Source organism: Danio rerio, chromosome 14 (genome assembly GCF_052040795.2).
Source record: "Danio rerio strain M-AB ecotype USA chromosome 14, GRCz13ab, whole genome shotgun sequence".
NCBI lineage: Eukaryota > Metazoa > Chordata > Actinopteri > Cypriniformes > Danionidae > Danio > Danio rerio.
The window spans coordinates 11,950,294-11,973,932 of record NC_141034.1 but is presented as its reverse complement, the minus strand read 5'-3'; the positions used below and the strand labels follow the sequence as shown (position 1 = coordinate 11,973,932).

The 23,639-nt window shown below is 35.8% G+C and overlaps 2 protein-coding genes and 1 long non-coding RNA gene across 4 annotated transcripts in view; 1 reads left to right on the top strand and 2 right to left on the bottom strand.

Moving 5' to 3' along the window:
* Nucleotides 1-23,639, bottom strand: part of LOC147840776 (uncharacterized) — a 1,215,461-nt gene that overhangs the window by 363,252 nt on the left and 828,570 nt on the right. The gene's annotated exons all lie outside the window — the stretch shown is intronic.
* si:ch211-153b23.3 lies at nt 3,247-8,689 on the bottom strand. The gene is made up of 11 exons (XM_087281064.1): nt 8,657-8,689; nt 7,323-7,506; nt 5,726-7,201; nt 5,533-5,625; nt 5,342-5,446; nt 5,142-5,251; nt 4,874-5,065; nt 4,630-4,792; nt 4,191-4,356; nt 3,927-4,021; nt 3,247-3,836 (listed from the first exon to the last, which is right to left on the bottom strand). The coding sequence occupies exons 2-11, from the start codon at nt 7,477-7,479 to the stop codon at nt 3,751-3,753; spliced, it is 2,643 nt and encodes an 880-aa protein (XP_087137190.1). The 5' UTR covers nt 7,480-7,506; nt 8,657-8,689; the 3' UTR covers nt 3,247-3,750.
* On the top strand, nt 8,975-12,459 carry irg1l (immunoresponsive gene 1, like). Its single transcript, NM_001077607.1, is given in 6 exon segments — nt 8,975-9,092; nt 9,381-9,444; nt 9,649-9,836; nt 9,960-10,052; nt 10,423-10,628; nt 11,167-12,459. Coding segments are annotated over 6 exon segments (1,497 nt in total). The 5' UTR covers nt 8,975-9,074; the 3' UTR covers nt 12,095-12,459.

The following is a 23,639-nucleotide window of genomic DNA, read 5'->3' as shown; positions in this document are numbered from 1 at the left end:
TGGAATGTTAGTGGCGAAAAAGGAAATAGAAATTCAAACATGATGTCACTACGTGTTCATAGATATTTTATGTTGAGCCAATTTTATGCACTGCTCTCTCCTAAATAGCTTTAAAAATAAAAAGACGAGCTAACATTTTCTTTTAAACAAAACTTTGTAAGATGAAGAACATCTGATGTCATCTTGATATTGTGTTATTCTGTGTTGTATTTAAGATGTGAAATAAATTCATCATGCTAGCCTACACTGTAAAAAGAATCGTATAATTTACGGTTTATTTCCGGCAGCTGCGGTGCCGAAAAAAGTAAAATAACGGCTGTTAATTACAGAAATATACCGTAAAATAACAGATATTAAATTACAGAAATTTCCTCAAATTTAAATTTCTAGTAAATTTCTGTAATTTATATTCTTATTTTACGGTGAATTTCTGTCATTTAATGATCGTTATTTAATTCTTTTTTACCCCAGCTGCCGGAAATTAACTGTAAAATTACAGATTTTTTTTTACAGTGCATACATATAATATAATATTAATTTATTCATTCATTAATTAATTCATTTTCCTTCGGCTCTATTTCAGAGGTCTATTTCAGACAGTCTAATACTCAATACTCAAAAGGACCATCAAAAAAAGTGTAACCAAATAGATAGATTAGATAGATAGATAGATAGATAGATAGATAGATAGATAGATAGATAGATAGATAGATAGATAGATAGATAGATAGATAGATAGATAGATAGATAGATAGATAGATAGATAGATAGATCGATAGATAGATAGGTAGATAGATAGATAGACAAATAAATAAGTAAAGTAAGTATCTTTTGACTTTCAGAATCTCTCCGTCACCCCGGATGCACATCATGAAACCAGTTTATTACCTAAGCTGGGAGAGTGCTTTATGGTAACCCTTGATGAATATATTTCTGTGTAAAATATTTCCTTCAAATCTTGACACTGCATGCTTTCATAAGAGAGTTTTGTAATGTTAATGAGGAAAAAGGAAATACATATTAAGCAGTAGATAATCAAACATTATGTCATTACGTATTCATACAGTAGGTGTTTTATTTTAAGCCAATTTTATGCACTGCTCTTATAAACAGCTCTAAAAATAAAAAAGAAAGTCCTCAAGTAAACATTTTCTTTTGAACAGAACTTTGTGAGATGAAGAACTCCATTTGATGTCATTTGGGTATTGTGTTATTTTGTGTTATATTTGAGAAGTGAAATTCAGCAAATTAACCTATATAATATAATATAATATAATATAAGATAATATAATATAATTGTTTTTAAAGCTGTTTTTATGTAAAAAAACAAACAAAAAAAAGTTTATTAATTTGCTAGTAAAAAAATCAGTATCAAGTGAAGTTTTATAAACTTCACTTCTAAATGTTCTTGAGTTGAGAAGGCTAAATTATCATTGGCAATCACACTTTTATACAATCAGTGTTAAAAACACGAATAAAAAAAATTATAATAAAAAATAAATAAATCACCCTGACATAACATCTCTAAACTAGTTTATTATCTAAGCTGGGAGAGTTTTATTCATCTTACTTATTCATCTTTCCACACTGACACCATGCATGTCTTATATTATTATTACATACAGTTGAAGTCAGGATTATTAGCCCCCTTTTTAATTTATTTTTTCATTTTTTAAATATTTCCTAATGGCAAGGCAGTGGTTCAGTAGGTAGTGCTGTTGCCTCACAGCAAGAAGGTCGCTGGTTCGAACCTCGGCTCAGTTGGCGTTTCTGTGTGGAGTTTGCATGTTCTCCCTGCCTTCGTGTGGGTTTCCTCCGGGTGCTCCGGTTTCCCCCACAGTCCAAAGACATGTGGTACAGGTGAATTGGCTAGGCTAAATTGTCCGTAGTGTATGAGTGTGTGTGAATGTGTGTGTGTGAATGTTTCTCAGAGATGGGTTGCGGCTGGAAGGGCATCCACTGCGTAAAAACTTGGTGGATAAGTTGGCTGGTCATTCTGCTGTGGCGACCCCGGATTAATACAGGGACTAAGCCGACAAGAAAATGAATGAATGAAATATTTCCTATATTATGTTTAACAGAGCAAGGACATTTTCACAGTATGTCTGATAATATTTTTTCTTCTGGAGGAAGTCTTATTTGTTTTATTTTGGCTAGAATGAAAGCAGTTTAAACATTTTAAAAGCCATTTTAGGGACAGAACTATTAGCCCCTTTAAGCTAATTTTTTTCAATAGTCTACAGAACAAACCATCATCATACAATAACTTGCCTAATAACCCTAACCTGCCTTGTTAACCTAATTAACCTAGTTAAGCCTTTAAATTTCACTTTAAGCTGAATAGAAGTGTCTTGAAAAATATCTAGTAAAATATTATTAACTGTCATCATGGCAAAGATAAAATATATCAGGTGTTAGAAATAAATTGTTAAAACTATTATGTTTAGAAATGTGTTGAAAAAATGTTCTCTCCGTTAAACAGAAATTGAGGAAAAAAATAAACAGGGGGGCTAATAATTCTGACTTCAACTGTATCTTTAATTAATATAACTTAATTTAAAATAATTGAATTTGGAAAATTTGTCCAACTGGTCCAGCACATTTAGGTAAGTCAACCAAAATCCATTATTTCCATGTCAGTTCCATGGTCAATATCTTCATTTTTATATTATTGTAAAGACTGACTGAAGAAAGGGTTCTATTATAGTGATAATGAATGATGGATAAACGTTAGCGAATTGTTCACATGCATTGAACATCAAAAAGATATTTTTTGCCAAATTTGGCTCAATAAAGTGATGTTTTGCTTGATGAGTTTTGGAACTACTTTTGTTTTCCAAACTCACATGGAAACACATCTTTCACCTGAATCATTTTCAGGGGTATTTATATATGGTATTCATATTCATAATGTTCATTCAAGTCCACACTTTTGTAAAGGAAATGCTATGTATGTATGTGTTCTAGTATCTTCTTTTCCCCACAGAATGATTATTGAAGTCGTGTTTATAAATAGTACATATTTATGGAACGATTATCTGCATACTTTCACGCTGTTTACATGTTGTATGTAGTCAAAACATAGTTCTATATATTCATGTAGTTTGCAAATGAATGTGAATTTAGATTACAAGATTTTATTTGTATTTATGTTCAGACTGTGTTTTGCATATATTTCCACAGTTTGGTCCTTTGATGTGATAGCATCCTTAGAAAGGCCTTTTAATTAATTTAATGACAGAAAAATCTTTGTTAGAGTACTTTATTAGACATTCAATCATACATCACTTCTCAAAACAGAAATTCCTCATACATGTCATCATTTAAATTGTTTATAATATACATAAGCATATGCAAAGATAATTTAAATCCACATTCCTTCATGTTTTCACTGAACATTTCATAGCTTTTCTGTATATTTACATTTAGCAAAGGCATAAACCATTAAAATAATACATAAATAACAATACATTAATAAAACACTTTAATATTACATCTTTTTAAACCTTCATACAATAATAACAACATTTTTTCGACAATGACCTGCAGTAAGGTAGCTAATGCTTACTTAATTTGAACGAATAATGTCAACTTCAATATGTGGATTCTTGCTCAGAATAATTAATAATGCAGTAAAGCAAGATCCAAAATGTATCTATTTACATGTCAAGTGTTCTTAATGTGCAGTCTGAAACATTCTTCCATTAACCAAAGAAACAGGAGGTGCTGTCAAATCCGATGACAGTAAACCTAAAGCATGCTGTTTTTCACTCGTTCGAAGATTTGCCTTACTTTCAGTGCAGGCACACAACCTTCACGAAGAATACTGATAGCCCCTAAAAAAGGAACATAATGCATGTTATTACTAATAACTAAATACACACACGCGTGTATATTATGAGGTATCAGCTGAGATATGAATTTACCTTCATCTATTTTCAAGCAGTTCACTACAGTTGACGCAACCACCTCATTAGATTCTCCATCACAGAGGACTCCTTCAATCTTGTGGCCAAGACGACTGTTTCAGGACAAAAGAAAACAATGCTCAACATTTCTCAAGTGAATGTAACAGACTGGATAATGTAAAACATAAACCGATACAAACCCTTGTTTAGGCTACATTATGTTTCTGTTCAGTGAAGTCTGTATTCACTTATATAACTGTATCTGAGAGTTTGTATACTTACTTGATGACCATATCATGGTGAGTACTGTCAGCTTCTCCACTTGGGTTGGCAGATGTAATGGCCAATGGACCAGTGAATTCGCACAAGTGAGCAGTAGCGGTGTGGTCAGGAACTCTGATCATAATGCTTTCTCTCGTCCCCACACGGTCATACGCAGGACCCACACCTGCAATCAGCATAATCAGTGAAAATTACAGAAGAAAACAGTCAATCATGTGTATTTGTATAGCACTTTTAAACAGTACACATTGTCAAAGCAGCTTTAGAAAGAAAAAATCCAAATAGTAAAATCAGATAAGTAACAGTGCTAGTGTTTATGTGAAACAACTTCAATATAATTACAAATTCTTAATTAAAATTTTTATTTGGTTGGATAAAAATATCAAGTTTTAAAATATAGTTAGGCCATATTAAAACAAAATGTTGACAATGACTGTACCGAGTTTGAGGAGCCAATCTCCCTTTGGAACAATGCAACTAATTCCTCCTGGATAGACGTTCCTCATGAACTCCCACAGCAGAGGGCTGAAGGGAGGTTTAGCTGCTACTAGCTGCTCCACACTTGAGATACAGATACATATTGGCTTCTCTGCAGGACGGTCCTAGCAAAGACAGAAATCAATGAGTCGGTTGGCAAAGGGCTAATACGTATTCAATTTTTAGGAAAACCGAAAAGTATGTACTTTGATAGTGTAGATCTTCTCAATTGCACTGGGGTTCTTGCATGAAGCAGCCAAGGCATAGACAGTGTCTGTAGGAATACCACACACTCCATTGTTTTCCAACAGTTTTGCAATCTTAAGGAGTCCGCTGGTTTCCCGGGAATTAGCAATTAAACATGGATACGTGGTCTCGGATTTGTTCTTTTTCTTGTCCTAAGATATGGAAAATCCATTCGTTAGTAGGAAGCTTTTATTTTCAACATTTTGTCATCACTGATAAATCAAATACCTTAATAAGGGCAGGTCCTACTGGTATCAGAGTCTTGGAGAACATGCCATTCACAAGTGATGCTAGCATTCCATATAAACATATGATGGCAAAAATTGCTAGCATGGCAACTAAAAAGATAAAATGACACATTATTTTATGCTGTTGCATTTTTATTGTCTACAATACTTTTCATTACAAAATGTATTGTTTTGCTGTACCTTCTAGTTGATAGGGAAGCCTTCCAAGAGTAGAGAGAAGAAAACAAACTATGATGACCTCCATGACAGTGATCAATGCCAAGTTAACAAGATTGCCATAGGCAGCTGTGAAAAAATCAAAACAGAGTCCAATTGTAAACTCCAAGATACTTTTGTGATAGGCTATCTCATGTGTTAAGAAACAAACCTACCAACTAGAATCAAGAAAGCATTGATGACCAGGAATGCTATAGCACCAGCAGCAAATCCGTATGCTGACTCTGTGGATAATTGCAAGCGATGTCCTGCAGGGAAACAAACCATCACATTAATATTCTAAATTTGAACATTTACTTGTTGTATTATTTCTATTTATTGTTCACATGACATATTATCTTTTCCTACCTGCAAACCGAAACCAGCACCAAGTTGCCCAAATAGCCACATAGAAGGATGGAACAACAGAGCCGAATTTCTGGCCACCTTGTACTTGTAGTCGACTGATGTAGGCCTGCATAATGGCTCCTGGGATGAGCACCCAAGGAACAGTTAGGTCGAAAAAGGCCAGGTTGGACTGATTATTGTGAATAGCTGAGAGCGCAGCCAACCCATTGCAGAGGTAGAATAAAGCATCGGGGATCTGTGCACCTTTATCCTCAGGCTCAATCAGTTTAGATTTCTTGAGGTAACTGAGATGTTTCTGCAGGGATTCATTGGAGACAGGTTGGGGTCCAACTGGAATCAAGGACTTCTCAGCAATGGTATTGATAAGGCGTGCAAAGGTGCCATAGAAGGACAGGAGAGTGAACAGAGAGCAGGCCACTCCAAAAAACATGTAGTAATGCTTGACTGGAATCTGGGATATGGTTGATATTGTCACCAGGGCAAAAAATGAATTGTGGATTAGCTCAAGTGTGTCTTTGTTTAGACTCGCGATGCAGAAAACCAAGGCAGCAGACAAGAAGAACCAGTTGCCAACCATGGCAGGTCTTACATTATCGGCTTCGATTTGGCCAGTGGTTGCAGACACCACATATTCTTCCCAGGTCTTCACCAACCAAAACATGCAGTGTAGGCCAAATTTGGTAGCATGGTAGCAGTCTTGACGCAGATACGCATAATAGCTGGATAAAAGTTGAGCAGCGGAATTTATGGTTATCCAGATAGCAGCTACCGAGTTTGATGGGAAGTAATGGAAGGCATAAAAGGCGAAAATAAATGGTGAGACTGTGTCGCAGAAGAATCCCAAAGCCATTGGTTCAGCATATTTTGTATTCTTCTTTTTCTCTTGACCTAGGCTTTGGGAGCTGCCGGCATTGGTGGTTCCTAGAAGCAGCACGTTAAAGAGAGGGTTTCCAAAACCCTTTAGCACATAACGTTGGGTCAGTCCTTTGATTAGCAGTGCTGATGAGCCATATATGGCAAAGAGCAAGATTAGAAGCTCCAGAATGCCAGAGACAACTAATGCCCACCCTGCTACTAGACCCACAGCTTCAAATATGAGCGTGAGAGTGATGGCACCAAACACAAAGGGCATTATATAATTTACTGTTGCTGAACAAAAGGCCAGAAGGAAGGAAAGCAGGATGTAAGGGACCAGCCCAGCGATGGCAGACTCCTTGATGTACAAGGGAATGTCAGTTGTATTGATACTGCCTGTGTTTGTGTTCATATCTAGAAATGTACTATTTGCCATTGATGATTCATTGAATGGGTTTGGACTTTGTTGGTTAGCACCGAGATAAATTCTTGTGGCCCCATAGCTCGCCCACAGAGCTGCATATCCTACAAATGACGTTCCACTTAGATGGTCATATTTTCGGAAGGACAGCAAGCCTGCCACAAGCTGACACAGCCCACCAATTAGAATAAGATGGACACCTGTATAAATGAACATAAGATTATTTACTGAGTTAAGCTGAAACTGAAAAAATTTTGTTAAATTATACATTAATTATATATTAACTATTTATAAAATAAATATTATATCAATGCACAACACCTGCTAATATATTCTCCACTCCTTCTGCAGGAACACCAGTCCTGGCCCCATGGAAGTTCTGCAGTAGCACAAGGAAAGCACTGATGCCATTGGCCAGGAGCCCAAGGACACCCGGTTCACCATAAAAACTTGCCGGAAAGCCACCGTCTGATGCCATGACTTTCCCCTTAAGTGTAGCTTTTTACTGATAAAAATAGGTTGTGTAAAGAGGACATAATGATTAATGGAACAAATTCACACAAGCATTTTACATTCTTTGTCAAGTCACCTCCAAATCAATGATAAAAAATTACATTTGTGCTTAAATTTACTTTGATTATAGCTGTCTAAGACAATTGAATCATTATGTGTTGTATTTAACAGAAGTTATGTGTATCTCGTGGATATCAGGCAGATAATCAGCACGATATAAAATATTTGTACTTTTAGTCATGATTAACATAAAATAGTTACTTAATTATTAATTAATAATAATAATATTACTAAATGTATTTTAAGAATTGAATATTTTCATGTTTTTGTCCTCGAAGATTTTAAATGAGACATTAAAAATGAACCAAAAATAAAACTGCCTATTCATGTGTGTTTAGTTTCATATTCTCCCACCTCCGTAAGCAAGTAATGCAGCAGTCTGGTTCAGCCTACAGCTGAGCAGTAGCCAAAAGTATTTGACATAGTTTATGTATCAGCCTTCAGGCTATTAACTAAAACTGTGTCTCTGGTGTAGAGGTAAGTCTTAACTGCATAAAATGTACTTTGTTCCAGTTCAGGTGTCAGTAAAGCGACAGGTTCTGTCATTTAATTTGTGTTATCTCAAACTGCCAGCAAACAGATGCCAATCTACACAGAGAGCTGTCTGTGGACAAGACTTAAGGATAACCTTACGGTAAGTTTGAGCTGACAGTAATGTCAAATTTTCAACCTGCTTTACTCCATATATTAACATAATCAATTGAAATTCTTCTGGCAAAGACATTTTGTTGTGGTGTATATATTCATAATAGGTCACACTTTATTTTGATGGTGCGTTTTTTGAATTTAAGCTACATTGCATCTACATGCCAACTAATTAGATTATAAGTAGAATGTTAGGTTGGGGTTAGGGTTAGTGTAAATTGACATGCACTTGCAAAGTTTCTTATAGTCAGTTAAGTAATTGTTGAAGTAACAGCATCAACAGATATTAAGCCGACAGCCTACTAATACTCAAATGGACCATCAAAATAAAGTGTTACCTTATAATATATTTAACATTTTTAATTGTATGTATCAATAGTATGTTTAAATAAAACATAAAAGAAGAACAAATCTTTAAAGAAATACAAAACACTTACCCAGTGAAGATCCTTGGTCTGGAATTAAGTATTGAGATGATTTTCAAAATGCTTTAAGTTTATAGAAACATTCTTGATGGACATGGGAGGAGTTACTGTGATGTCAGCCAGCCCATGCCCATCATTAACAGTGACATCATTGACCCTGTCAATAAACACTTTGTTTCCTTCTGTGAAAATCCCACCCAAGAACCTAAAAATAACACCTGGGAAATCCAGCCCCGCTTTTCTGGGTTCAGTGGGTGTATTATTGTCTTTTGTAGTCTAGGAACATATAAAAGAGACAGGCCATAGCTGACTCTATCACAGCAGCATCCTCTATCGTCAACCAGTCATCTCTACATTCAGTTAGAGAAAGGAGAGAGACTTTGAAAACAATCTTCATATCCAGATCCTGACCACAACAATCATCTTCAACATGCTTTCAGCGGTACAGGTATAACATTGAATATTATCATCGTCTTCATAGTCTTGGAGCTTTTAGAATTTTGTTTGTTTTCTCAATGTATGAAGAAAAAATTATAAAATTTTTCATTTAATAACTGGAATTTTTAAATAACAGAATAATAATAACCATGTGCTATTACCTATAATAAGTATACTTTAATATGGATTTAAGACATGCTGAATTAAGAAAAAAAAAAACGTACTTTAAACTCTGATGTGTCATGAATTTATTTAGATAGAACACAGTTGTCACTCAAACATAATTGTTTGTACACAGAGATCTTCCAGATACCTGACTTCCTTCTCGGCTGCCCGAGGACTGCATAAATCTGCACTAGATGGTGAGCAAGCTCTACGTGTTACAGCTCTCTACCTTTCCTCTAAACTACTGTTTTTTAACTCATGATTTAGATTTTAATAGAGATTTAATTTTAGATTAATCAGAAATGTTAATACATTTTTGTATAGACTGCCTTTTGAAAATAATCAAGTGAATTATGTGAATTGTTTCAGATTCATTTACATTGTCTCTTGTCTGTTTTCAGTGGCAGAGCGTCCTGCTCCTGAGGAAACAGTCACTAGCAGCTTTGGCAGGTTTATTCAGAGCGTACAGCCAAAGAATCTGACACCAACAGTGCTACAGCGCAGCAAACGCATGGTTTTAGACAGCATTGGAGTTGGGCTTGTGGGAAGCACCACTGAGGTGTTTGATCTTGCCCTTCAGCACTGCCAGGTAGGACAAGGTCCAACAGTAAATAGTAAATATAATAAATCAAAGCATGTCAAAAATGTATTTCTGATATGTTCTTGTGAATTAGCTGAATTTTCTGACCATCCATTTGTCTTCTTACCCCAGCACATGTATGCTTCTGACGACATCAGTTTTGTCTATGGGCGCCAAGGTGTGAAGCTTTCTCCAACGCTTGCTGCTTTTGTCAATGGAGTAGCAGTAAGTACTGCCTAATGTGTTGAGTTACCTGGACGATTTTGACACTTAATCTAACATTCCATATGTAATTTGACACACTTTTTTTTCTTGTGAAAATCCTGTTCTGCAAGTCCTGAGATTAGCAGCCTGTCAAAAAGGCGTATAAATTAAATTTGTTTTATAACATTGTTTTTGGCTGCAAATGTAGTAATGTGAAAAACTATTTTAATAAGTAGTGCAATGGCTCTTTTTATACTACCTGCAGTCATGCACAGCTTATCCTATGTTGTGTTTTTTGCTATGTGAGAAAAGACGACACTAACTATCGTTGAGTAACTGCCACAACAGAAAGACACTGTGTACATTTATTGACATTTTGGTTTTTGCACAGGCTCACTCGATGGACTTTGATGATACTTGGCATCCTGCAACTCACCCCTCTGGAGCAGTACTGCCTGCCCTCCTGGCTATCAGCGACATGCTGCACAGCAACAGCAAACCAAGCGGGCTTGACTTTCTAACCGCATTCAATGTGGGCATTGAAATACAAGGCCGACTGATGAGATTCTCCAATGAGGCTCACAACATCCCTAAGAGGTTAGAGAGAGTCCATCCATTTTTTTTAGCACAGCACAGTATAAACATTGCTGCATTACATAATTTTTGCACATTTACACCAGGCTGAGTAAGAACATTGCAGATTTTGTGCAAGGCTGTCAAAGCTCCTTCAGAGACAGGTGGTTATGCAAAGCAGCTCTGTTTGTGCTCCAAGAATATAGTTAAAGACTCATAATTTGTTATTTCCTGAGTACTGTGAAAACAAAAACCACCTGAATTCTAGAATAACATCTGAAACTATGTGAAGACTCAAACATTACGATTTGTCAAATTCAAAAGAGTTGCTGAGGCAAGATTAAAAACAGCTGTCTAAATATTTGATATACTCATTTTTGAAGAAGCAGCACACATTTAAAGAGCAGGGGAGCTATTTTGACCTAAGTGCAAATTAATCTGAAGATGTTTTGTCTTGCGTTAAGTGATGGATGTGCAAATTCATATCATGTGAAGATGTACGGCCAACAGAAGATTGAGCTTATAAAATAATAACAATGCTCTTTTCTGTCTTTTCCTTAAGGTTCCATCCTCCAAGTGTGGTGGGCACTCTGGGTAGTGCTGCTGCCTGTGCTCGCCTCCTTTCTCTGGATCGCAACCAAGCCAGTAATGCTTTGGCCATTGCTGCATCTTTGGCAGGTGCACCAATGGCTAATGCTGCAACACAATCTAAACCTCTTCACATCGGAAATGCTTCACGTCTAGGTCTCGAAGCAGCCCTGCTGGCATCTCGTGGGTTAGAAGCAAGTCCTCTAGTTTTAGATGCAGTACCTGGCGTTGCTGGCTTCAGCGCTTTCTATGAAGACTATGCCCCACGTCCCATTGGATCCCCTGAGGAGGATGAACACAGCTTTCTGATAGAGTCACAAGACATCGCTTTCAAGCGCTTTCCTGCACATCTGGGAATGCACTGGATTGCTGATGCTGCTTCTGTTGTGCACAAGACCCTGGTTGGGCTAAAAGGAGGCAGCATTTCTCCAAATCTGGTGCAGGACATCCTGCTTAGGGTGCCACTCTCCAAATACATCAATCGTCCATTCCCAGAGTCAGAGCACCAGGCGCGCCATTCTTTCCAGTTCAACGCCTGCACTGCTTTGCTGGATGGAGAAGTGACAGTGCAATCCTTCCACCCAGAAGCCATTCAACGGCCAGAACTTCATGCACTTCTCTCCCGTGTCCGTTTAGAGCACCCCAGTGACAACCCAGCCAATTTCAACATAATGTATGGTGAGGTTGAGGTTACCTTGGTAACCGGAGATGTCTTAAGAGGACGCTGCGACACTTTCTACGGTCACTGGAGGAACCCTCTTAGCCAAGAAAGCCTCCATAAGAAGTTCCGTAACAACGCAGGCACAGTGCTGTCCACAGAGAAGGTGGAAAGGCTCATTGAAGCCGTTGAGAGCCTGGATCGATCAGATGACTGTAAACAACTGCTTGCCCAACTGCAATAAAAAGTGTAATGTTTTAATTAAATGACATCAAAAAATGTAAAGCCAGTGAATTGTTATATAACTATACTTGTAGAATTTCTTTAATTATAAATACTTCTTAGATGTTACATTGTCTTACTTGCTGTACACACTGTAGATTGACAGTATGGCCTTATCTATTTGTCTTATTGCACATTTTTACAGTATTTATTTACACCGAATCTCATAATGTCTGACAAAAGTTGTTTGTGTTTGTAAATATACAAATCTATCTAGATATATATGAGTTGTTTCCCTCTGTTGAGCTCTTCTGACATATTGTATCATGTTATAATTGTGTAAGATTTTATTGTTTCAAAATCAATAAATTTCTACTTTTAAAACTATACATGTTTCATCCATTTTATTTTTTATTTAAATTATATAAACAATAATAACTAGGTTATTTTTGTGATTTTCCATTAAATATGTAGTATATTACTTTATACATTAGGTAGTGGAGCTTCAAAAACTGCCTCATACCTCAACAAGTGTGTGAATCGCATAACACACACGACAATATTTAGTATGAACTCAAGAAGATGGGCTGTGATAAAAATTCAAGAACAGGAAACACCACAGGACCACCTCATTCCACTGAGAATATATAATTAATTAATATTAATGAAAAGATTTAGAGTCAAATTGTAAAGATCATTTAAATATCGGGAGTGAAACATTGGGTACAGTTGCAATGTCTTATACTTCATACTGACTGAAGAATCAAAGCTTTACAGGGATGAAATACTTGATGAGTCAATATTTTTCCAGTTCTGGTGTCCATGAATGTTAAAACATCTGATGAAATACTCAATACTCAACAAAAATATTTGGTTGTTCAGCAGTTTAGAAAGCAAGCCTGGAGTGGGACTCCCTGGAGACTCCCTTTGCATCTCTGTAGTTTTAGACCAACCTTAGTTTATGACTAGGCCCACACGGAATCTGTGCATGCAGATTTCTAGATTTTTAGCCCATCTCTGGGTCTATTTATTTACTTGTGTAAATGTGTGTGAATTTATATTTATTCAGTTTTTAGTTAATTTCAATAATTTATTGACAAAAATGTTCATATGGTTTATTTATATTACAGTTTGTAAAGTAATATTTTATGTCTTGTAGTAGATATACATTATATGACAGACTTGCTTTGTTTACCAAAAAAGTGGTTCTAATTGGATATGCATTATAAACTTTAAATTCAATTCACTTTAATTCACCTTTATTTGTATAGTTCAGTGTGGTTTAATAATCACTACTGAGGGTCTAAACACTGGAGAGCAATCCATCGATGCATAGCTCTACCGATCCCAAACCATGCAAGCTAGTGGCGACAGTGGAGAGGGAAAACAAACTTCACAAATAGGCGAAAGTGAAGAAAAGAAAAAAAACCTTGAGAGAAACCAGACTCAGTTGGGCACCACCATTTTAATTTCTCCGCTGGCCAGACGTCTTGTGCAGAGCTGTAGTCTCAGCAGCGGAAGCTGGAAGCTAGGCCTCAGCAAAGACTCGTCTGTCCCTGGGGCGTCACAGGAATCAGTCTCATGCTCTCCACTCCTCCATGGCCACCGCAGCAGCTGCTCAGGATATGGCCAGGTCCAGGATATGGGAACCTTGGGATCATCTTGTCTCTGGTCTTAAATCGAATCAGTGTCTCTGCATAGTCTGAGGGCCTCGGGATGAGTAACCCCAGGTGGAAATGGAGAATAAAGAGAATAACTAGCTTAGCTGCTGTTCATAGTTTATATAAACTAGATGCAGAAACCTGTGTGAAAGCCCACTGAGTGTATGCTTTACTAAACAGATAGGTCTTTAATCTAGTTTTGAATTGGGAGAGTGTGTCTGAGCCTCGGAAGTTATCAGGAAGGCTATTCCAGAGTTTAGGAGCCATAAATGAGAAAGCTCAACCTACTTTACTCGATTTTACTATTCTGGGTACTACCAGAAGGCCTAAGTTTTGAGGTCTTAAATAAAAGTTAAAAAGGTTTTATTTTTCATTTAATATATTAAGTTTTTGGTTATGATACTCCAAAAAACATTCAGCATAAATCTGTAGATTTTATTTTACAAAATTATCCGCAAAAATATCAAAAAATATTCTGTCTAGCCCTACTTATGACTGACTATATTAAAATAATTCTGTCACATTATTTTAATTGTCCCTATAGCACGTTTGTTGCCTTTAAGTTACATGTCAACTACATGAATGTATAATAATTCTAATCTCAAATAATTCTAATTACAGTATTAGAACAGAATAGTAATTAGAATAGATTGCTTGACCCTACTGGCAACCAACAGATACTGAAAATAAGAGAATCTGCAAAGTACATCAACACTAACCGTAACCACAATGTGTACAATTAACAAAGACAACACAATATGAACAAAGAGACATAACTTACATAAAGTTACATAACTTAAATCATAAAAGGTTTACACCAAGAATGTGTAGTAATAAGAAGTATAATGGCTCATATATATGATATATATAATTGCTCTAGCAATATAACTACTAGAGTCTTTTAAATAGTTAAATTAAAATGTTTTTTGAAAATAAAAAGTAAGGGTGTATAGATGCAAGATTTACACAGGAAAAGCTATACATTAATAATACATTTACGGTGAGGGGGTTAGGTTCAAAAAGTAAGAAAAGAATACAAGTTTTGGAGGTATATAAAAGTTTAGATATTACAAAAATATATTTACATACTGTGACATGCTGTGAAAATGCCCTTGCTCTGATAAAAAGCATTTGCAAAATATTTTAAAAAGAAAAAAAAATCAAGGGGGACTAATAATTCTGACTTAAACTGTATATCTCTTTCCTTTACAGAATATTAGTAGTGGAATGGCTCAAATAGTACAATTATGTTTATTTCCCAATAATAGCATAAGTGTCTTATATGATACAATTGGGTCCTGAATCTTTTGACACTAAATGAAAAAATAAATATGATCACACCACAAATCTCTGCTTTTTACAAATATTTCTAATCAAGTCAAGACGTAGTGCTACTGAATCATCCAGTTGTATTAATTATCTTTATTTTAATTAAGCAGGTGTACACCATGCTTTTCTTTAATACTAATCCTTCTAGTCCTCATATTACGTCAATGCCAGTCCTACTTGCCCATTCTTTAGTGTTAGCCTCATGACAGGTGCTTGGCAATATTTCTAGATCTGCCTATTTATTGTTCGCACCAAACAGGACTAGTGGCTCCTGAACAGCTAGAGAACAAGTTTGATTATACACAAACATTAACAGTTGTTTGCAGACAATGTTGTCTTGCACTGGTGTAACGTCTTATCATCGTCAGTTGCACTCTCGCTGATTTTAATGAAAAATGTACTCAGTTTAGTACATTTGGCAGTGACAGTTTTGAGAGCTTAACTTTTTTTAATTCTAGCTTTTCAAAGCCACCATTGCGCTTTCTATATAGTCTAATTTTTTTATCACGTCACAAACAAGTAATTTGTTATATTTTAGCAAGGTGCCACTATGAAAAAAATGGAGAAAATACTGAGTACAAAGAGTTGGGGGATAGAAAAATAATAATAAAAAGAGTTGGGAGGTGGAACGGTGGCTCAGTGGTTAGCACTATTACCTCACAGCAAGAAGATCACTGGTTTAAGTCCCGGCTTGGCATTTTTTGCATGTTCCCCCTATGCGCTCGTGGGTTTTCTCCAGGTGCTCCGGTTTTCCCCACAGTCCAAACATGTGGTATAGATTAGTTCATTAAACTGAATTGGCTGTAGTGCATATGTATGGGAGTTTTCCTGTACTGTGTTGTGGCAGGTAGGGCATCCTCTGCTTAAACATATGCCAGAATAGTTGGCGGTTAAGTTTTCTGTGGCAACTTTAATAAATAAGGGACTAAAGCGAAGGAAAATGAATGGAAGAAAAACATTTGAGAAAGAGCTGCAGTAAAATAAAAATGAGAATGGCCCTGCTTGTACAGTCAGTCTGTAACAGCTTCTGTATTTCGACACAGTGGCATGACAACACCGTCACCGTCCTACGTAGCCAAGAAACACAGACACAAACTCTCCCACTGCTGCCAACTAGCCATTAGAGGTGTAGCAAAGCTGAATTCAAAGAAATAAAGTTAAATGTTTGAATTCATCTGGAAACAATTGGGTATTTTCCGTAATAAGAGTACTTTGAATGCAAATGTTCACTAAATTACTACCTTCATGAAAAATGGTTCAGGATATGGGTTATCTAAACAAAAGGTGGCTTTACTGTTAGTTAGCAGACCTGAATGTAAATGAAACGTTTCTGAGGACATTTTCCTGTAGGAATTTCCAACATTACTGGCAATAGATACAGTTCACGTGTTGAAAACACAATAGTGTGCTCTCTAGGGTGCTCAGATTCACTGACTCTCGTGATGATGTTACCTTTGTTTGAGTTCAGTGTTCTTGTCTTACATTGTTCCCTACCACAATATCCAGACTGTATTTGAGGCATAATCTATAGTGAGGACTGTCGTCAATGGCCAAGCCTTTACAATTACTGTAAACTATAAGAAATTCCAGCAAAGAATTAAATGACAGCTAAGAACAAGAATTAGATGACACCATCAATGTCAATTGTCACATTGTAAACTGAACATGTGTTTTGGTATTTCAAAGTGTTCCTTTACGTCCTTTACTAAGACAAAGATTATTAAAACTCGCATAATCCTTTTTAATATAGTAATTATATGACTGCACAGAAACAACTAAATCAGAAGGAATTTATAAGGCTGTCACTGTCAAAAATAAACAGCACTTAACAGATTATTTTGAGGGTGGGGGTTCAATTTTAACGAAGAATGACGTAAAAGCTTTTTCTAAATAAATACATTTGGCAAAATAATAAAAAAAATACCTTGTTAAGTCTGAACAAACAAAATAAAGAAAAAAGGAAACTCCTGAGTCCAGAGTCCGGTTTCTTCATGACTTCACTGTGTCTTGATGAGAAATCATAAAACTAATGCTAGAAAAAATCTCATTGAGTTTACAGTAATACAAGATAAACTCTGAATAAATACACCGATATCTTAAACAAGTCCAGCTCATTGCTTTACGAGAAGGAAGAGAAAGCTTTTACCTTTAAAAGGAATTCCTTCACAGGAATGTTTACATGCTGTTAATAAATGATCTATAAAAATGTATTGTCATTTTTCCTTTTAGTTTAGTTCTTTAGATACATCTAGTTAAATGAAAATAAATAAGAATTATTTCTTGGCAACTATCAGAACAAACAAGAAGAGTAAATTAGATGTTACAAATTGGTATAGAATTAAAAATCGCAAAAAATGTTAAGTGAAATTTATATTCAAATGTGAAAGGAGAATAATAAAAAGTAATTGCTAACAAGAATCTCCATTATACTAAAATAACAATTAATAACTTATTTGTTGGGTTTTGTATGTGTACACTGTATTAACAAAAAATGTACTTAATAAAAATATGTATCAGGTTCAGGATGTAGAATGAACTTAATGGCATGAAGAACAGGAAAATAAAATAAAGCATAACATATGGATTATGCCATTAAAGAGTGATTTATTTAACCTCCTGGCAGGCACAGGACATCAACAGGACGTGGGGACGTTGCGTTTTGTTAGGAAATGAAAATTAGGTTGATGTCAGAACCCAACATCAAGCCGAGGCCAAGGTCCAATGTCCAGCCTAAAATAAACCAAATATTAATGCCTGATGTTACTTATGTTAGCTTGACGCTGTGTGGACGTTACCACTATGACGTCTATCAGATGCTGGATTTTGGTTGGCTTATCTGATAAATATCAGTATTTTATGTCATAATGACTTTGGTTAAAGGATGTTGGATGTTGGCTCGATGTTCGATTTTCGAGCGGGGATGCAGACCTGGTGCTGTGCAATCTGAGCTGCATCCAATGCTTTTTAAAGGGCTCACCTAACCCTACCCGTCCCGTGACATCTCTCCCTCCATTTGAGTGAATTGTGTCTGACATTGCATCGCTGAGTGATGCAATCTCAGCTTGCATCATAAAGGCTTCATCCAGATACTGTTAGGATTTTCATCACTTTCTAACAACCTAAAATCAAACAAAAATCAACGTCATTTGACGTCATTATTGTACATCAAAATAACATCCTTATACGCTGCATGGTTAGATATTGAATTTTGGTCACCTGACGTCACAACCTGAATATAAACTAATATTAATGTCATATGATTTTGTGTCCCTGCTGGGCTAAGACATTTTAAACTGCACACTCATTATATTTCCGGGTATTTTTGACACTTTAAATTGAACAAACATTGCTTAAGTAAATGAATTGCTTGTGAGGTCACAATAAGACTTTAAAGACTTCACTCACAAGAGTTACACAAATTGTCATGGTTTGCATCTAAAATCTCTTAGTGTTTGTTTTTTTTCTTTTTTTTGTAATTAGAACCCCTTAGTTGTGTCTTGTTGATGTTGTTTATAATGAGATAGCTGTAGTTTAAGCAATATCTGTAAAAACATGCTTGTAAAATCATCACTAAAGTCCGATCGTTTAATTTGAGTTATTGATATTTGATTACCAATTGCATAATGATTACATAACAAGTGATTATGTATCCTGCTGAAAGTAGGGCAAGGAAATAGTTTCCTGTCAAGAAAGAAATACTCTATATATGATCAGTGACATAATGCTGTCTTGTTGCCTAGTGAAAATGTGACAACAGGAAATACTGTAATGCGATAATAAGCAACTGACGGGCATACGGAAGGAGGAAAACAAAGCATGTTTTAGATTCTTTAGCTCACTGTATTTCAGGAAATATTAGAATTGTTCTATTATTAGTAGTAACAAAATTATGAGGTCAGTAGATATACTCACAGTGCATTAATTCATGTTAACAAGCATGGATTTGATTATTAATAATGCATTAGATTAATTGTTTAATTATTGTTCATAATTAATTCATGTAAATACATTAACTAATGAAACATTATCAATGAAGTGTGACCATACTGTTTTCTAAATCTTCTCAGGCCAATTATTAATGCTTTGGACACAACATTACAGTACAGTGTTTTAGCATGACAAGACTCAAGCTAGGACAAAAGAGTTTGATATTGAAGAAGGAAAAAATTAGCTCAGCTGAACCAACCATAAAAATGTAAATTTAAATATATATTTGGAGAGCATTTGAGTTCACACTGGTTGTGAAAACAGACAATGTAAAATTGGGAAATGGCAATATTTCATCTAAAATGCAATTACATTTATACAAGTTAAACCACATTTTAATGACATTGCACTGCATTTAAACATGGTTTAGAAAAATAAATAGCAAGAGAGTACTGATATTTTATACTATTTCACATAGTATCTTCATGTGTAGTTACTTTGTGTATTTATTTATTTTTGTGTCTGTCTGTCTATAATTTGGTATTTTCTTTTTTTTTTTTTTTTTTGTAATTTCATTGACTTAAAATTGTTGAACAGTTTGTAATTACCGTGTACTAACTAAGAATGTATTGATAAATGGATCTACAGTATATGAACATGTTTGGCCATTAAATCTCCTAAAATTGGAGTTAGAATTTCTAAACTGGAATTTAATTTTTTTATTATAACCACTTGATTGTGTCTTCTTCTTCTTATGAAAAAGTTATGGTTTAAGCAATATAAAAGGTTAATTCATGCTTGTTTTGTAAAAACTTTGGCTTAAATCAGAACTTTTGAGAGAGCTGTCGATATTCGTTTATTATTTGCAATTATATTGTTATTTATACTGTATAAAGGTAATATTCTGTGAGGACATCTACAGAAATAATAATAATGATGTATTAATAATGGGTGGGGGATGTTTATATGTTTAGTGTTCAATATTTAGTGCTCCTACTGAAAGTAGGACAAGAAAATGGTTTCCTGTCAAAAAGAAATTATATAATCAGCGGTGCACCATTTGTAAAATTGTTAAAACAGGAAACAATGTGCCAATGAGACAGTGAATGACAGTACGGAAGAACTAAAAGATAAATATGCATGTTTCAGATTCTTTCATTTACTGTACAACATCCAGAATAAGTTTGATAACACTTGCTAAAATGCACATGCAGAATCAACTAAAATTATACATTATATAACTATAATTATTAATAATCTTGCATGACATTTAAGACATACTGATGCCTTAGATTTACTCAAATGTTCAAAACACTATATACTGTACATTGTTTTATGAGTATTAATCAGTCAGTCATGATTGTATTAAGGTGCAATCTGCAATGTTTATGTTACAAAGACTCATTAGTAGTGAGCTAGCATACAGTAGATTGTGCTCTGTCAAACAGGCGAAAGGCTTTATATTGTAGATTAGAGCTGTTGCCTTTTAAACACTTATTGTGAGTCATAATGCAATTACTAACCTCTTCAAATCAAATCAAATCACTTTTATTGTCACATTCTCAGCAGCACGTGTGCTATGATGAGTGAAAAGCTTAGGTGCTGGCTCCAGCCATTGCAAAATACAGACAGTGCAAATACAACAACAGTGCAAAATACAGAGAGTGCAAATACAACAACATACAACAGCATACACCCAAAAAAAAAAAAAAAAACAGGAAAATGTAAAATTGGCAGTGTTGAAAGCGATATGTACAATGAATAGCTATACACATAGTTGTAGGCAGTATTGTTTTAAGTATGAATTGGTTAAAGTGCAGTGCGTGCTACATATTGATGGGGAACAATCCTATGTAGGCCTTTGCGATTGCTGCTGGTGCTGTTTCCATGCCAGGTGGTGATACAGCCAGACAGGATGATCTCCACAGTGCAGGTGTAGAAAGAGCGGAGGATGTGGGGGCTAATTCCAAACCTCCTGAGACGCCTGAGGAAGAAGAGGCGTTGTTGTGCCTTCCTCTGCATCCTTGTGGGCAGTCAATATCAAATCCTCAGCGATGTGGACTCCAAGAAACTTAATAGTGATGACTCTCTCCACTGGTGTTCCGTTGATGGTCATGGGGGTGTGTTCTCTCTTTGCTCTCCTGAAATCCACCACCAGCTTCTTGGTTTTGCTGAAGTTGAGTGAGAGATGGTTTTGTGCACCTCCTCTCTGTAGGCCGTCTCATCATTATTGGTGATTATGCCCACCACCGTTGTGTCATCAGCAAATTTAACGATGACGTTGGAGCTTCATTTAGCTGTACAGTCATGTGTGTACAGGGAGTACAAGAATGGGCTGAGAACACAGCCCTGTGTCTTTAAATGTATCATACAGTAGGTGACTTTAAATAAACTTTGTCACATTTAAGTTTCATATTTACTTTAAGTGAAAAGAGTATACACAGTTTCCACATGCAAAGTTAAAAAGTCATGAGTATTTGTATGTATTTTATCTAAAGTGCTTCTACCATTTGTACACTTACTTTAACAAAGACACCAATACATAAAATAGAGACATATTTTTAGCATCTGATATCCAATACTGATATTAAATACAACAACAATGCAAGTGTTACATCCATACGTTTTAGTGGGTAGAGTTGAGAAAAGCCTGAAGTAGAAAGCTGAGTAGCCTCTGGGTCAGGCAGCTCTGGTTCTGTGGTCTCGGACAGATCTGGATGCTCTGGCTCAGGGGTAACTAGAGGATCTGAGGTCACTGGCAGTTCAGGAAGCTTTAGCAGGTCTGATGGCTTTTGCAGTTCTGATGACTCCAGCAGATCGGATGTGGCAGGTGTGATATCTCTGGTTCTGGTAACAGTTCTTTTTGGACCTCTAGCAGTGGCTCTTCTTAGAGCTTGAAGCTGACATCAGCGGCTCTGGCAGAAGGGGCTCTGGTGCCTGAGGCTCTGGAGATGGTGACTTTGACAGTGGTGAATGTTCTGGCAGTTCAGATTGAGGTGACTGGTCTGGTTGTTTGGCTGATGGTGGCCCTTTTTCCAGCTCAGTTGATGGCAATACTTGTAACTTGGGAATATGGACCATGGCAGGGAGAGATTTACGACAAGAAGCCATTTTGTAAACTGACTGTGGATTGGTGGTGGCCATCTTTGGAACTGGCGGACTGATGACATTTTTGGATAGTAGTAGACTTGTGGCAGCTTTCTTGGGAAGTGGAGGGCTGGCGACAGCCATTAAAGACATGCAGACTAGGATCTCATTGGCACTGATTTGGGTGGATGCATCCACACTGGAGCTGCCAGAGTAGTACTGGAGGTGCAATATCAAAGAAAGATGCTGCAGGAGCTGTGTTTGCTAGAACGCCAGCAAGTGTTGGTGCTGCAGGAGCCAGACCAAGAGAGTTTCCCTTAGTATGCTTGTTTCCAGTGTTCCTCATTCCACTTCCTGCAAATTATCAAGTCTTCAGTGTTTCCTGTTCCACGTTCCTGCATGTCATGCATATCAGAAGACAAAGACTTACTTACTGCCATCCATCAAACTTGTCAAACTTGCACAACTCTCTGATTGTTGTCTGTGATGATGTGACACAATAGATGCTGTAATCCCCTAGGGTTGATGAGTGCATTATCTAATGTGAAGAGTGTCATCAATGACCGACTTGATTCAGTGCAATCAGTGTGGTAATGGGAAATTCCAATTATGTGAACACCTTCAATGCATTCTTAACCTAAATAGTTGACTGTGTTAGAAAGTCAGTAGTTCACTTGGTTTGGAAACTCTTTAACCATTTAACATGATTCACAAAGTAAAACTGAACAGCACTAGTTGAATTGAAATAGAAACAAAGGATGTAAGTTTGTGTTCTTTCAACTGTGGGCTGTTTAATGTCATTTTGTGTAAAATGTTGAATTAAGGGAAAGTCTTTCCACACAAATGTCTAAGCCTGTTCCAAAATAAAAGTTTTGGTTAAAAGTTTGGTCTGTTGATCGACAAATTGAGTGTACAGTTTTTTGCTAGGAAATGCAGTCTTGAATTTACAAACAGTCAGCAAGTATACAGCGGAGAACAGATGTAACACACTGATCAAAGTTAGTTTTTAGTCACGCTCATAAAAGTAATATTCAACTTTAGTTTAGTTTTGCAATTATTTATTTTTGTTTTCAGTTGTGACATAAAGCACGAGTCTTCAAACACATGATTTTTTTTACAATACGTTTTTAACGTTATCAATAGTTTAACTCATTAATAACTACTTTTTTGCCTTTCATTTGGTGACAATGAGTGCATAATATTTTCCTAGTTTTTTTGCAAGATAGTGGTATTCAGATTAAAGTGTAATTTAAAGACTTCACTAGGTTATGTTTACTAGGAAAATTAGAATAATTAGTCAGTTATTGCATAACTGGTTTGTTGTGTAGACAATAAAAAAAATCCAAACATTTCTTAAGGACGCTAATAATACGGACCTTAAAATAGCTTTTTTTAATTATTAAAAACTGATTTTATTCAATACAAACTGTAAGAAATAAGACATATTGTGACTCCAGAATAATTATTTTTGTTTCATAGGTAATACTATGAACATTTCCTTGGTTTGTTAAAGATCACTTGGGAAACATTTTAAATTAATAGGAGAACAAAAAAAATGGCTTC